We start from the raw sequence: 16,943 nt of genomic DNA, 5'->3' as shown, positions 1-16,943 counted from the left end.
AAAACAGCTGCTCAACCTGTCAGGTGTATCGCTCTCTCACCGCTGCCTCTCGCTAGTCGTCACTGTCAGCGCTTCAAGTAAACCAATAGAGACAGATGGTTATCTGCACAGTGTTCCTGTCGCTGATATTTTTCACAACTCACGACTGTCAGTGTTTTCCTGGAATATTCATACCTCACCTCTTCAGGGTGTCAGCAGGTCCTTTAAAAGTTTGAAGATTTGTTTAGCACCTTAAAGGATAAAGCTAATATGTTATTTTTTTTTCACTGTCATCAGATCTCGTGAAAAATTAAGAGCCAACAATGTCTGTGTCTCTTTTCACTTTCCCAGTCTGATACTCAACCTCAAGCCCTTCTGAAATGTACTTTAAAAAACACATTGTCTTCAGTACATAAGCCCATTTCACACAGAGATCCCGTGATAGGACGGTGACAAAGTCCCTTAATTACGTCCGCTTTGTTTTTTTTAAAATTCAGATTCAAACAACGGCAACATAATGCCACCCTTGAGTGTAATTTTACATAGCATGACAGCATTCCAGAAGTAAAAGAGACATAATGGGCGTGATGTGTGACACACTAGCATTGCCCTCTAGTGTGATATATGACATAAGCATTGGTTAGTGTTTATTAAACAATAACAATAGTGTACCATGACAATAGCAAACATTTACCATCCCTGTAAAATGGTGGCTGATCTTGTCCTCTGTTTGGAGGATGAGATGCTCCCAGACCTCATTGTCTCTCCAATTTACGTTACATTTTCAGCTGTTGTTCTTCTTCTTTGAGTTAGCTGCTAACATCAAATGGTTGCTTTTTACGTCTCCTGGTGGTGGGTTGCGCACATTCTATGCCGCCAAAACCCCTCCTGTCCGGCCAGCTGTCCCTTTCACACAGACATCTTACTACCTCCACTGCCAACTTAAAGGCGAGACAACTTTGTCCTTCCATTTAGCAACTGTACTTTTAATACAGAACGGTGAGCCAAAATAATGGCACAACATTCCCGCCTTGAACAGGCAACATAAAAGTGGCTGTAGTCAGTGATGGAGTGTAACTGAGTACACTTAAATTTTGAAATACTTGTACTTTACTTAAGTATTTCCATTTTAGGCTACATTATACTCTACAACATTTCAGAGGACAGTATTGTAGTATTGCAGTATTATTTTTTCCACCACTGTACATAGTTTCATTTTTCAAAAAGGCTCAGCAATTTCCGGAAACAACAGGGCACTGTAGTTTTACCAAATGTTACTCAAACAGGAGAAAATTTTGCATTTGTTGGGGACTATTTTTAACGGTGGATGAATACACATTTGGTGTTCTTGTGGGTAATTACAGGAGTAGTGTGGTGTTTGACAGATAAACTTGACCTAAATTACAGTGCCCATGTTTATTGCAAGAATTTCAAATGTCACGCAGTCCAACACTGTTGCTCACTGAAGGGTTTCCTATACTTTATGGAAACAGTGGAGCTCTATGGCACAGAAGAGTATGGTTTGTTAGGCTTTGGTAAAAACAGATAACACCTGTCTGTGATCAGTTAATTGTTAGTTTTGGTCTGTTTCATGACAATGAGAAAAATATACTTTTAAATAGTGCTGAAATGTCACCTGCTACAGGTTTATTCTCACTGATGATGTTTTAATTTCAGTCCGCACACAGTGATAGTTGGTTGAGTTGGAAAGTAAGACAGATTGAATTGTAATTATGTGTTTGACCACAGCTGTGGGTGGAAGCAGTGAAGAGTGTTGATTTTGCACTTCCACCGGGTGACATTCTGACTCAAATGCATTTTCGCTGTTGTATTAACACAAGGCAGGTTTAATACACTCTTGACCCTGTAAATATTTCCTGTTGTCATTTAGATTAGTCCCAGAAATGTCGTTTGCTACATTCAGATGGAAACAGTTTGTTTCTGCCAGCATACGCTCCTTATTGTCATTGTTAGTTTGGTCTTAAATCCAGCTCAAGATAGCAGTAAAATGGATTTTGAACAAGGAAGTTGTCATTAACATGATTGATAATCTCTAGTGTTTATATCTTTATGTTTACTGTCTTCCCTGCTTTGCACTGCAACTGCTGCAAAACAGATTAATAAAGTTCTATCTTATCAATTTAAAAGTTTAAAACATGCCAATAACCTGGTATTGACTGCTTTGTGGCCTCACAGAATATTCTGACATACCCTCCTAGTATCAGTCCTGTCAGGATGTTGCTACCACAACAGTTATAACTAATCCAGCCAATGGCTGTGAATTCAATATTTTGTCCAGTTAACGCAGCTTTACTGTGAATTTGACCTGCATGCAGCGTATTTATTTGCTCAGCCCGTCACTGTTAGCATCACACCACTAATGTCACCCAATGTTTATTAACGGTTTTAAAGACAGAGTTGAGCCTCTTCGTTATCAGTGTGAGAGTTTTGTGACTGTTTAATGGTTCAGCTTTGCTTTGAATGGCAGCAACAGCTAATCGTCGGTGACCAGCTGTCTTGATATATTGTAAAAATGTTTAACTCCCAAATATTAATATCATTATTGCCCTTAAAAACTGTATTGTTTGGGCTATACTGCTGATGCGTTCTATATCAAACCTCTGAACTGCCTGTGGATGGTCAAATAAGTAGAAACGCAAAAAGATATATATTCTTTACAACAAAGTACATCATCAGTACTACTTCTGGTCCCTTAAGAAAGCAACTTCTGGCGTGTAAAACATTTGAATAAGCCTCACTTCCTCAGCTGAAGTTCCTCATGCAAACAGCAAACTGCCAGTAAGTAGTAAGAAGTGCAAACATGAGAGCACAGTGAGAACAGTCATGTGACGCCTAAATCTGCATTCAAAAATGAACTTCTTGTTGGGGCGCTGGTGGCTTAGTGGCAGAGCAGGCGCCCCATGTACAAGGCTGCTGCCGCAGCGGCCCGGGTTTGAGTCCGGCCTGTGGCCCTTTGCTGCATGTCATCCCCCCTCTCTCTCTCTCCCCCTTCACGCTTACCTTTCCTGTCCAATAAAGGCAAAATGGCCAAAAAAATATCTTTAAAAAAAAAAAAAAATGAACTTCTTGCGAAGCGTGAACCGTACATCCAGGATATGTTTACACTTTCTTTGTTGTATAGCTCAGCAGTATCTGGATCTCCATTTTAGATGAACCACAGCCGCCGGATGGTTAGCTAAAAATAGATCATTTTAATACTTTATTATAAAATTATTAATGGAAACTGGACATTGCAGTGCTGCAGCAGAGTTCATAGCCAGTTTATGTCCACCAGGCTAGACCTGTATGAGGAATACTGCAGTCAGGGGAGGAGTGGAGGGTGAAGCTGAGGCTGAAATCGTTATTATATAATGTTTTAAAATGTATGTATTGTATATATGAATGTACAGACACTTAGAATGAACTGCTGCTGATAAAACCATGAACTATTGCACTGATTCCCAAAGTAGAATTGCTCACAACTACAGCAGTGATGAAATTTGCAGTAATATTTGTGGTTTAGAGCTGCAGCGATAAAGAGATTAATCAATTAGTTGTCAACTAATAAATTAATTCAACTGATTTGATGATTGATTAATCAGTTTAATACTTTTTTAAAGATGAAAGTCAAAATTCTCTGACTCCAGCTTCTTAAATGTGAATATTTTACAGTTTCTTTACTCCTCTGTGACAATAAACTAAACATCTTCAGGTTGTGGACAAAACAAGACATTTGATGACGTCATCTTGTAGTTGTAGCACTCGTAGCTGTTGAAGATGTAGTAGTATGGATGGTGGTTGTAGTACTAGTATTGGCAGTAGTAGTAATGGTGATAATACAGTCATAGTAGTGGTAGTATTAGCTGTAGCAGGGCTTTCTGTGGTATTTTATCTTTATGATATAAACATGTTGTGTCATCTGTTGATGATTCTGAGGAAATATTAATTAGAAACTAACAAAATGAGCTATTGAAGGATTTGTTTTACACATTGTTGCCGTCCTGTGAAATCCTATGTATCTCCAAAATGTCTCCTGCTTTGTAGCAATTCTTTTGTCAGGTAACCCAACAGGTTTTTAAATGATTTATGTGCCTTCAGAAGTAGGATTAAGGCTAAAGAGTCTACAGCCATGCTGATGGCTAAATACCAAAGTTAGCGTGCTCACATGCACAAACTTCTGTTTAGCAGGTGTATTGTTTACCATGTTCACCAACTATGTTTAGCATGCTAACATTTGCTGATTAGCACTAAACACAAAGTACAGCTGAGGCTGATGGTAGTGTATTTAAGGGATCACTGAAGTCATTAGGATTCATACTCTGGGGAGCATGAATGTCTACACAAAACTTCAGAGGGATCCATCAAATAGTTGTTGAGATACTTCACTTTGGATCAAAGTGGTGAACCTACAGACCAACATTAACATTATCATGTAGGGAGCAAAATGATAAAATTTTGTGATACAGGGTTTTTGTTAGACAGCAACTAAGTGTAGAGATTGTGTCTTATTTAAGGTCTAGTGTCCAGGATTTAGTGGCATCTAGCAGTGAGGTTGCAGATTGAAACCAAGTGAAACTTCCCCTGTGTGTCTAAATGTGTAGGAGAATTACGGTAGCCAACACAAGAATGTGAATGGCCCTATCTAGAGTCAGTGTTGGGTTTGTCCATTATGGGCTACTGTAGAAATGACATGGCGGACTCCGCGGGAAAAGACTCAGTCCATATGTTAATATATACAGCTCATTCTAGGGTCACAAAAACATAGTGATTCTTAGTTCCAGGTGATTATACATTACTGAAAACATACTGCACCCCTTACTCGGACCACACACATCTTCGAACTAGTCCTCATTTTGATCTCAACTACACCCCTTTCAAATTTACTGACTGTATTTTGTATGGCTGTGATGCTTTTGCAGTGATAAAATCTATCCACAGACAGACAGTAGAAACACCTCAAAGTACTCAAAACAGCTTCTGTGATAGTTTCCGCTTTTGCCGTGATGACACATACACACTCTGAGACTCACAAGGTGAAAACAAAACCAACTTTCACAATGTTGTCGCTGTTGGTGATAACTACAATTAAAAAGACAAACTAAACGATGCAGAATTGCAGGTAAAATTCGGTTTGTTTCCTGTGTATACCACTTTGTCCTGTTGTGTTTGACTTGTTGATGACACAGTAACTAGCTTCAGATGGGGACAACAATTCAACATAATGGTTATAGACTGGTGTAAAAACCCATTTTTCTATTTAATGTCAGACATTCTCTTATACTACTTTTGGTAGCTTTCATAATAAAAAGGCTTTCTTCATCATACTCCAAAAACACTAGACATTAAAACTAAATGAAAACTTCACTAAAAACAAGTAAATTCCTCAAAATAAACCTAAAAGTACTTGTGCACTCCTGAGACTAAACTCAAATCAAAACAACATGAAAGTCTAAATGAAAATGAAATGTAATGAAAATTTAAAAACTGTAGTAACTCTGCTCTGCATTCTGTCTTGTCTTGAAATGGTTCCCACTGCAGAGAGTTCAGAGTGTGAAGCTCAGCACCAGTCTAGACAGCGAGTAGTCTGGAGTCTGGAATCTCTGTGGACAAAATAACAGGTTCCCTCATCACATCACACCACATGACCCCTCAACTCTCATTATCCTGAGGGATGGTCCGTGTGTGTGTGTGTGTGTGTGTGTGTGTGTGTGTGTGTGTGTGTGTGTGTGTTGGAGATGGGGGCAGAGTAGGTGACTGAATACACAACTCCATTCATGGTCCTCAGCTTCTATGAAAGTGTAGTTTTTAGTAGCGCTTTAGCTCATCGCTGGCTGACGATCACATAGGGCTTCACATGCTGCCAGAGGGCAGAGTGTTACCTTCTGTCTACAGTCCATGATACTGAGACGAATAAACATGATGACATTTCACTTTCTCTCTCTCTCTCTCTCCTCTCTCCTCTCTCCCTTCGTGTTCCCACAGTTTGGACCAACGTGGAGCCTCGGTCGGTGCCAGTGTTCCCTTGGCATTCGCTTGTCCCTTTCCTGGAGCCCAGCCAATCAGGAGCGGCTGCCCAGCCTGCTGATGGCCAACAGCTTGTCAATCAGAGCAAAGGTAGCGAATGACCCCATTCCTTTTCTCTGAATTCCACTGCCTGTGCCCAAAATATAGAAAACTACACCGTATAAACAAGTATTTCCCTCGATATAATAATCATAACAGGAAGTAATATGCAGGGTTTCTGTTTCTGCCAAAACACTCAAGTACAAATGTTGGTCGGCCGTACCAGCAGCCAAGTCAGTGTTTCCCAAAACAGTTTCGACTGAGTTGCAAATCAGCACAGTTGGTGTTCACACCAATATAGTTCCAGTAATATTGTTGATGACACTATTTACTGACTGGAGTGCTAAAATCTATTCAGAGACTCATTTTGACTGGTGGAGACTGTCAGTAATCTTCCACAGAGCCTCATCAGACCTTATTTATGTGGTGTATATAGATTTTATGCTTTCCTTTTATATTTTATCTTATTTGTATTTTTGTTGTGTTTTTTGTTTCATGGTTGTTGTTTTTTTAATTTGTCACTCAGTCACTTTCTTTCCTTGGTCCTTTTGACTCTCAAGGTTTTGTAACACGTGAATTCCCTTTTGTGGGATCAATAAAGTTTATTATCTCATCACATCTTATCATAGCTTAGCTTAGCTTAGCATGGCTTAGCTTAGGACTTTATAAGGGCTCAGCTATTGATTATTCATTTCAGTGAATAGTTGATAAATCATCATCATAAAGCATCTGTCGCCCTAGTCAGTGCAATGTCTCCCTCGCCGCTGCCCCGTCTTTGAATTAAATCATTCTGATTGGGAGTTCAGCTCAGCACTCCAGAAGAAAAATGGAAGTGAGGAAAGTAAACAAACAGCTAAAGTCAAGAGGTAGTAAGAACAAAACAAACTTATTACAAAAGGTATGATACTTTTTCTGTAGCCATTGAGCTCTTTAGCAGAAACGTTTTGTGATGGTTTCTGTTATAGTAAAAAAAGCAGCAAATTGTTTTTGAATCACAAAAGTTACCAACAGTGGTGTAGTAGTAGTCGATGATGTGGGTGTACTACTAGGCAGATGGGTAGTTTACCGAGGAGGGAGTGGATATACTCTCCAACACATGCTGGTAGCCTTTTGGCTGATAGGTGGGTATAAACGGCCAGAAGAAGAGGTGGGTATACGTCGTAGATCTGCGTATGCCCTCCAGCACACCACTGATTGCTGGGTCATTTTCTGTCAACTGATTAATCATTTCAGCTCTAGACTGTTAAATAAACCAGTTTGCTTTTTAGGAAAGGAAGGCATCCCATTCAAAGCTGTGTCACATTATTGATCTCTAAAAACAGTAGACAGTTTGCTATTTTAGGGTCTATGAGCATAAAAGAATTTGTTTGAAGAGACCAAAACACTATTAGGGTTGTAGTGGCTAATCTCTGTCTGTATAAACATAGAAGAGGAAGCAAGCTCATTAATACATACAGAAAACTTTGTTAAAAAGACACCTGCAGATAAAAAAATGTGTCAACTCAGTTTTGTAATTACTATATTTAATGACAAAATACTTGTGTAATGTTTGGATGTCGTCACTAAACCTCTTACGGAACATTTCCCTTTATATGTTGTTCTTCTTACTACTGCCACAGATCATAACACAGATGTAGTCAGAGTTTGTCACACCTCCCACAGCCCAAATAAAGCTGCCCATCAACAAGCTGCATTTAGGGAAGCCCTACGTTCACACATATGACACTTCTTACATAAAAAAATTGTATTAACTGGCTTTTAAACGCCTTTTTATTTTTCAGAGCCTCGTTGTGGTGTGGCCCTGGTAAGCGACGGACGGACCGGCCCTCCAGACCTAGAGAGGGGATCGCCGTCATGCCCTCCCCCTACCAATGACAATCCTCCTGCAGACAGGGGTGGGGCTGACAGCGAGACAGAGAGTGATACAGACGACCCGTAAGTACATAAAGGCTGATTTTACCCTCCTCCCTGATATTATCATGGTGCTTGATTATTTTGACATTTTCTGCAAATGCCTTTTTGGCACATATGATTAAAAAAAATATTTATCATTGCAGGCTGCAACAGTTAAGTGCTCAGCAGTGTATTTTGTGTTGGTCATCAAAGTCTAGTGGTGACTACAGATGGCAAATAGAATCAAGAGAAGAAGAAACAAAAGATTGAATTTAAATTCAGGTGTAGAGTAGCGCTGTGGCACAGTGACCACATTGTGAAATGAGGCCAGTCTGCCAGTCAGACACAGGAAACTGCCAGACGACCATTGATCTAATTTAGGTCATGTTTACGTGCAAGTGCAATAATTTAAACCTGTCTGTTATTCCCATAAAGACTCAATGAAGTGGGACGTAACTCTTGTCAATTTATTTTCTAGAATAGATACTGGTTTATTTAGATAGTATGGAGGAATTTGTTTAATTTGGAATTTAGTTTATTCCTGATTTAACTACTACTGTGATTTTTGTTTTGTTTTTTGTAAAGTGTTACAGGAGCAGTGTGTAGGATTTAGTGGCATCTAGCGGTGAGGATTGCGACCAGCTGAATTTTCTCCTGGTTAGAATTCCTTCAGTGTTCATTGTTCATCCGCAGAGGTCTCTTCCTCTCCAAAACAAACAGACCCAGGGATTTAAACCACTAAAAACACTGAAAAAATCAGTTTCACCATCACGTTTTCTGATGCTGTTCAGCTTGACAAGGAGGGGTTGTTAGGGTGGGTGACCCCAACACATGTATTGCTCTCTCTTGAGCCAGTGTTTGGTTTGTCCATTCTGGGCTACTGTAGAAACATGGCGGTGCAACATGGTGATCCCTGTGCACAGGGACCTGATCCCTATGTAGATATAAACAGCTCATTTTAAGGTAATGAAACACAATTCTTATTTTCAGGTGATTATACACAAAAGAAAACATACTTATTATATTATGTTCCATTTCTGCCAGTATATCCCCCTAAATCCTACACAATGGACCGTTAATGTTTCCTTCCGAAATTATATGTATTCATTTTGGAAAAAAAAAGTCTGTAGCTACATTTCATTGTTCCATACACTTAAAATACGGAGAGGGAAAAACAAAAAGCAGTAGTGTCTTGAGCTAACCCTCTGTCCTCTAAAAAAGTTTAGGTGTTACATTTAAATGTTGTAAACTCATTTTGAGCAAACACTTTATACATTGTGTTTCCTTTCTGAGACTCTTGGTATGACTCACCAGAAAACAGATAGTAACTGTAGATTATATTAGACACAGTTTGTCGGCGTAGTTTGAATCATCGCCTTTAAAACTCTCAAGGACGCTACTCTCAGAACAGGTGCACTGAAATCCACCTCTGACAGCAAAAAATTGAAAGAAACAAACAACAACAAACAACTTTTCCACCAGCTGCATCAGTGTGTGTGTGTGTGTGTGTGTGTGTGTGTGTGTGTGTGTGTGTGTGTGTGTGTCTGGCAGAGAGTTGTACAGTCTGTGCTTGTTCATTCCACTCAGTCTCAGGCTGCGTCTCTGCGTCTGGCTGGGTTATTGCTCTTTCAGAGTGACTCAGACGGGCTGCGTGGCTGTCTGGCTGGTAGTGTGGTTTTGAATGTTTTCAGGGTCACTGTGCTCACAAAGGCCGCCATCGCCGAAAGAAGTGCTTCAGCAATCTCTCAATGTTGCAGTGGTTACACCTGTTATCTGGCTGCAGCTCAATGGAGAGACTAATGGCATTAATAAAAACAAAGTCGACTCATTTAACAAGATTTCAGCTCCATTTATTAGCTGTTTTACCCTGCTTGAATACACCACCACTGTACACATGCTTACAGATGCATACATATGTAAGCATGTGTACATTCTCCTTTTTTCACAATATTTTTATCGTGCTTTTCATCACATAAACACAAATACAACTAAAACAATACACAGTGGCCACAATTACTAAACATCTGATTTAGATCTGTAACATATGATGCACAGAGCACATGATACACTCGAAAGGATACGCTCACATAAATATTTTGTGGAAGTATAAATGGGAAGATACAGTTTATCTTTGTACATATATGTAAAAGGAAAGCCACACAGCCGCAACACAGGCTGCAATGTAACCACTCTGGGCAATATGAACCATCAATTTACATCCACTAAAAGTGCTTGTGTTTGCCACTAACTGGCTCAGATTATTATTTTAAGTTTCTGACAACATTATGGAATGGATCCCTACAGAGAAAGACTTTTTTGTCAAAGAGAAAGATAATTTTATTTACCAAAAACAGCCCCGAAATTGTTAAAACCAAACCCACCAGACTCCATTTAAATAAACAGTAATTTTAGCGTGTATAGAGGCAGCATATTTTCACATCTAACTGGGTGCATTAAGAGTTTACTTCAACCAAGCCAGAGTTGGTGATTGTTGGTACAGTGGAAAGATGAACCAAGATGTATTTACTGAGTTTGGTTTTGTTTCCGTCAGCTTTGAATAAAGTGTGTTTACAATAATAAAATTATTGTTTATTTAAATGGAGTCTGGTGGGGTGATATCAATTTCAGGACTTTTCCTAGTTAAACAGAAATAATCTTACTCTTAAACAAAAAGAGTAAGGTTCATCTCTGTAGGGATCCTTTCCATAAGTTGTCAGACATTTAGAATAACAATCTGAACCTGTCAGCGCCAAAATCAAGCACTTTTAGTGGACATATATTAATGGTGCGAACATGCCCTGAATTGTTTCTTTGCAGGCTGTTTGGTGGCTTCCAGCTGCAGCCCATTAGTCACTTTAACACAAAATCATGGGACAAAAAAATAAAGTCCACCCTTTTTATATAAGGACTGTGTAAACAGAATATATAGTTATATTGTTTTATTGTATTTTTTTTTTAATTTACTGCTTCTCATCTGTCCAGTCTTTGTCTGTTACCCCTTCTTGATTCCTTTTTTGTGTTTCTTTTGTATTTTACCAACCAACCTCACATCCCCCTGACAACTTGGCTGGCTCTGGCTTAATTTCTCCCTTCATGGACACTGTGCATGTTACTCTTTTGCCCTTTTTTCTCATTCTAAGTCTTTGCTGCATTATGTGTTTGCTGTATATAACAAAATAACTTAAGTTAAACGAGACAAAAAGGCAAAAAAGTGCCTCATTCATGCCAAGTCACGACTCGACGCAGAGTTCACCTTCGAACAGCTGAAAGGTTCAGACTTTCTCTCTGAAGACAGTTTCAAAAGACTGTTTTAATGGTCATAACAGCTATGCTCACAATTTAAACTGTTTTCTTGCCTGTTGAGCCGTGAAAAAGTTATTCCGAGTTTATTCACCCCTGGTTTATCAGTCTACAGTTTTGCTTTGTCGCTAATAGTTGGGAAGCCTTCTGGTGGGTTCCTTTTTCTGCATCTGTCTTGATTTATGTTTTATTATTCGTGCTTTCTTTTTGGCTCTCTACAAGTGTCATCTCTAATATAAACCACCATTATTGTGATGACAATAAGAATTTGTATACAAATGAATGTCTGTTTTACTGCTCTGTTTCTCCAGCTGCTGCAACACAATAATGATAATTTAAACTTATCCCAGTTTGCTGTCACAAACTGGATTTATTTGTTCTTTTCATATTAACTGTGTCTGGTTGCTTTTTCCTTGAAAAAATCCAGTGGCTCACAGAAAGAATGCAATTCAGTAGAAGTAGAAATAGCAGTTTCGGTAGACTTAACTGAGTAGTTAGCATGCATAGTGGTAATATCCGAGGCTGAGCAGATGAAAAAAAGTGCGTAGATATTAACATTAATGTCAATAAAGGGAAAAGAAAGTCAGGAAGACAAAGGGAAAATGATGCACATTAATATTCCATTTTTTTTCTAATATGACTAGATTCTGAATTTGGCGTGGGTCATTTGAATAGCATATATTTAGTCCGAATTTTAGTACTTTTTTCAAATGTAGCATTTTCCGATTAACACGTGGGATATACAGATATTATTCTGCTTTTAATAGCATTCTTTTAACATGCACACAGCACGTTCAGAATATGTGTCTCTCAACTGGGGTTTTCACCGTAGTTTGTGTTACACGGTCTCATGTCCATTTACAGCCTATTCTGTGTGTTGTCATGGATACGTTGTACTCAAACCATCTGGCCAACAGTTTGTAAGGCCGTAGTAGAGATGCATACCCACAAGAAAAGTCCACATTTCTGGTCAAAAGAAGACACATTAAACATACGTACATTAAATAAAACTTCATGGAATCTTGTCTTCAGACCAAAAAGATGCAAAATACATACACAGATCAAAGCCTAGGCTTTTTACACAGTATCTTAATAAATTAGGACCAGTATGTCTTGAATTCCTCCCTAAATCCTTCACAGCCCTTTATTCTTGTCACTTTTGTGAAAGTCAGTCAAAGTGAGGAATTTCCCTTGATTTCCCATCTCTTGTGGACTCAGCAGTTTCACTTTTTCTGTGTGTGTGAATGCAGGTTCTCCCCGGGTGTGGCCAATGATCCGGCGCCCTCCACTGGCCCCATGAAGAGACGAACACAGTCCCTCAGCGCTCTGCCCAAGGATGGAGACAGAAAGGTTAGTTCGCTGTGCGGACAGTCAATGAGTACAGAAGGCAGAAAAATACAAACAGAGACAGATGCTTACCATAAAACTTAACTTTCTGTCCTCTTCCAAACCCCAATCAGAGGGAGAAGGACCACATCCGCCGACCCATGAATGCATTCATGATCTTCAGTAAACGCCACCGGGCCCTGGTGCACCAGCGACATCCCAACCAGGACAACCGGACAGTCAGCAAGATCCTGGGGGAGTGGTGGTACGCTCTGGGGCCCAACGAAAAGCAGCAGTACCACGATCTAGCCTTCCAGGTAAACACTCTGCCATAAAACAGTAGTGAATCTTTAGCCAATATATTAAAGCTTTTAATTTTGTGCTCCAGACCTCCAGATTCATCAACAGCAGAAGCAACTTGTTCAGAATTAGATGATGAAATACTGGGTAGTTTCCATGAGCAGTGAATAGTATCATTGCTGAACTACAGAAACTGAAACTGCATCAACAGTAGGGCTGTCATCAAATATTTTAAATTTGAGTGTATACTTGAATTGTATTTTTTTTTAAAAGGACATTTGACTGTGAAAATTGATATTTGATTGTTTAAAAAAAAAAAAAAGGCAGCACTACCATGGCTGGCATGGACCTGGACTGCTGCACTGAATGTGCTGCATGACAGGAGTCACACAACGTAGCTTTCACTGATTGAAAATAAAATGTAGACTAAGCTAAAAGAGCGGAAAATTCATCAACAGACGTGTGGTGATAGTGGCAGATAGCTCAGCTACAGAGAGAGCCATTTGCACTACCAGCAATCTGAAAGGAAATACTTTGTATTTTGGTTAGTACACAACAAAATTGTGGAACCTAGAAACAAAATTGTATGCAAGCTTGTAAGCTACTGTTAGCCCTCCAGTCCAGTGTTCAACATTAACCATTGCCAATGGCCACAAAAAGTTACTCTGTGGCCACTGAATATCCCCTGAAGGTGGCCCCTGGTTTCTCTTAAGAAAGAGACTGTGTGTCTCTATGAGATAACCTCTAAATTAAGGTTAAATTAAAAGTATGCGCATACTGCGAGCCTTCGACAAGGCTCGTTACAGTTCCACAAACATCCGTATTCCTTTGCACCTTTTAGTTCAATATGCTATGAAAACAGCGAACAGTACTCGTCACCGGCTAGCTACCCATATGTCGGGGCTACTGAAGTATGGGTTTATTAAGCTCACTTAAACTGCTAATGCGATCTCTAACAGAAGATCCAGAAACACAAAAGCAAGACTATGAAAAAACAAAACGGCAACAAAAATTTAGAAGTGAATGGAAGCAGAAGTTTAAGGTATATTAGGTTTTCTACTTCTTTTCATGATGTTTTTATTGCAGATATGACTGACCCAGGCACAACGCTGGGTGCAAGTGAGAGAGAGTGCGAAAAATGTACTAAGTGTCAGCTTTGTTAAGTTGCATCATATTGCCTTTTCTATGTTACTTATAGAGAAGTTCACATTTGGGCCACCTACAGTGAACTCTGACCACCAAATTCCTGGGCTTGGTGGCCTGTGGGGCCAGTGCTTAAAAATCTATTTTTTCCCTGCATTTCACCTCGAGCAACCTGAGGACACGTCATGAAAATATGGATCCACAAGAGCATGGCTTAAAGGGAAATTTCGGTTTATTTCAGCCTATCTCCTATCGTCCTAAATTTGTTTCAAGTGACTAGTGACATAGAAATAATAGTTAGTATGTTAGCCGTTAGCCTAGATACAGCCGGGGCGCATAGTAGCGTCAGACCTGTTAAAACGTAAGTGAACGGGCAACCTTCAAGTGCAAAGTTAGTCCACTAAACAAGCTTTTTTTCCACAAAGACCGCCTCATATCGTTAGGATAAATGTCAGAGAACATATAGAAAACGACATGTAAACGTGTTGTCTTACCTTACCGGTGTGCTGCCATGTTTGTTTACCATCTAGCTCTGCTTTCCAAAGCGCAGCCGAAATAAATCTCGCGAGCTCTAGATAAAGCCCAGCTGGATACTACTCCAGGTGGAGGTGTCTCGTCCTCGGTCACATCCAGACCTTGAAAATAAGGCTGCAACCGGTCCCATTCCTTGCAACAGAGGCATTCCTCTTCTGTGGGCATTGGGGCACAGCCTTCACAGGTACACCACCAATCTCCAGAGCTATGCAGCCTTGCAGCAGCCATTCCTCCTCTCTCGTCCTCTACCTGTTTCGCCTCTCTCTCTCTCCTCCTCTGTTCTTCAATTTCACAAAGCTCTTCTTCAGTGTATTCTGGCTCAAATAAATAAGGGCGGCCATCAAACTCTGCAAAATCAAATTCCTCCTCCACAAAGTTGAAGTCTGGCAAAAACTCAGCCATTATTCTATAAATCTTTAATAAAATAAATGAATGAACTTTTCAGGCTACTGTCCGGTTCTGCCTCCAGCTGTTGCTGCTTGTTCAGGCACGCTATGAGATCGCTGCTTGTTCTCGCGATATTTCGGCCGCACTTTGGAAAGCAGAGCTAAATGGTAAACAAACATGGCAGCACACCGGTAAGGTAAGACAACACGTTTACATGTCGTTTTCTATATGTTCTCTGACATTTATCCTAACAATATGAGGCGGTCTTTGTGAAAAAAAAAGCTTGTTTAGTGGACTAACTTTGCACTTGAAGGGACGTCCGTTCACTTAAGTTTTAACAGGTCTGACGCTACTATGCTATCTAGGCTAACGGCTAACATGCTAACTATTATTTCTATGTCACTAGTCACTTGAAACAAATTTAGGACGATAGGAGACGGGTTGAAATAAACCGAAATTTCCCTTTAATGTCTGAAACGCCAGCCAATCAGCCACACAATAATTGATGAAAATAGATATTTGAATGGTTCGAACTTACATATAATCAAACAATCTAACATAATTATCGGCCAATTTTACAGCCCTACTCAACAGGAAATTAAAGGCTCTCTCCTCCTCCTTGTCCTCCTCCTCCTCCAGGTGAAAGAGGCCCATTTCAGAGCCCACCCAGACTGGAAGTGGTGCAACAAGGACCGCAGGAAGTCACTGTCTGAGGGCCGTGGGACGCCAAAGGAGCCACGGGAGAGGAGCATGTCAGAGAGCATAGGTGTGTGTATATGTATGTGTGTTGATTAGCATGCCTTTAAGAAGGGAAAACGTCTTAGATCAGTGAATCATCAGCTGCTTTGAATCTTTTTTCTGTTTTAGATCCTTCAGTCAATTAAAAAAAACATTCAGGCATATTTAATGATTGTCTAAAAAAAATCAGTATAGTTATAGAAACATACTGATTTTTGTTGCCCATCGCAGCCTTTTTGCTGATGCTCTTAGACAGAGCGTTGGTGGATTTTATGGAATTGTTTCTCAGTTTTATTGATCTGTTCCATGATAATACGCTGTGATGTTTGATCTTTGATCAGTCTTTCTCCTCTCCTCTCCAGATCCCCATCCGGAGTCTCAGGTGCTAGAGGGGAAAGGAGGGGTTTCGGGCTGGCCAGGGGGATCGGAGCGTCGAGGGGGGCTGTTTTCAGGGCAGCACCCCCGTCCCCGAGCCTTTTCCCAGAGTGCGGTGCACACCCTGGAGCAGAGGGAGAGAGAGAGAGACCTAGAGAAGGTAGGTGGTTGTTAATCTGTAGCTCAAAGGCAGCAAAGAGACTCTGGAGATTTAAGAATGTGAAGCAAATGTTTCGAGATCACCAGCTAATTTAAATCTTAAAGCTAGATTAAATTAAAATCATGTGCTCTCAGTTGAGTTTTGCACTCTAAACTAATTTGTTGCTTTCAAAAGAACAAATAAGAAAATAAATGAAAATGCAGAAAATAAAAGCACCAGACTGAAGTAAATCGCCCACACACCAACACGTGTGTATATTAATAGACAGCAGACGTGTGTCCTTCACACTGCAGAGCATTTTGGATGAACCCTACAACTGAAAGTACGCTGTTCAAAAGCAGTTCAAATGGACTCTCTCAGTTCTTTGTGTGAGGGCTTGAGTTGCTGCTGCTGAAAGCCCGACTGAAAGCTCTGGGGGAGCTCAGCCTCCAACTTCAAAGGTTTCACTTTCTACTTTTTTAGTGCCTTTGAAGGCATTGTGGTGTTTGTTGCGTCTCTCCTAATCACAGAGGGATAGGCCTGCATGTGAGCTCTTTTGTTTTGAAGGCACTTATTTAATGCTGGTGGCAAAGCTGTGTACGTATGCATGCTTTGATAATAGCGATATTACTCTTGTCTGAAGTGTTGTTCTGAAGTCCTTAAGGTTTTTCTGTATAGTTTTTAATGTTAAGAAGCAGTGTCACTCAGGAACTACTCAAATATTTTCTTTTAAGGGAACCTATGATGCTTTTCCTTATTTTCTACT

General features: G+C 40.0%; 1 protein-coding gene across 6 annotated transcripts in view; it reads left to right on the top strand.

Moving 5' to 3' along the window:
• Positions 1-16,943, top strand: part of cica (capicua transcriptional repressor a) — a 51,921-nt gene that overhangs the window by 13,417 nt on the left and 21,561 nt on the right. For all 6 annotated transcript variants that reach the window (XM_050033844.1, XM_050033847.1, XM_050033846.1 and 3 more), the window contains exons 4-9: positions 5,962-6,093; positions 7,824-7,977; positions 12,486-12,585; positions 12,696-12,878; positions 15,565-15,691; positions 16,026-16,198. In XM_050033844.1, coding sequence (XP_049889801.1) covers positions 5,962-6,093; positions 7,824-7,977; positions 12,486-12,585; positions 12,696-12,878; positions 15,565-15,691; positions 16,026-16,198 — 869 coding nt within the window. The remainder of the gene's footprint in view (positions 1-5,961; positions 6,094-7,823; positions 7,978-12,485; positions 12,586-12,695; positions 12,879-15,564; positions 15,692-16,025; positions 16,199-16,943) is intronic.

Source organism: Epinephelus moara, chromosome 22 (assembly GCF_006386435.1).
Source record: "Epinephelus moara isolate mb chromosome 22, YSFRI_EMoa_1.0, whole genome shotgun sequence".
NCBI classification, from domain to species: Eukaryota; Metazoa; Chordata; class Actinopteri; order Perciformes; family Serranidae; genus Epinephelus; species Epinephelus moara.
Note: the sequence above shows the minus strand (reverse complement) of the source record. Positions and strands in the feature narration are given on the sequence as shown.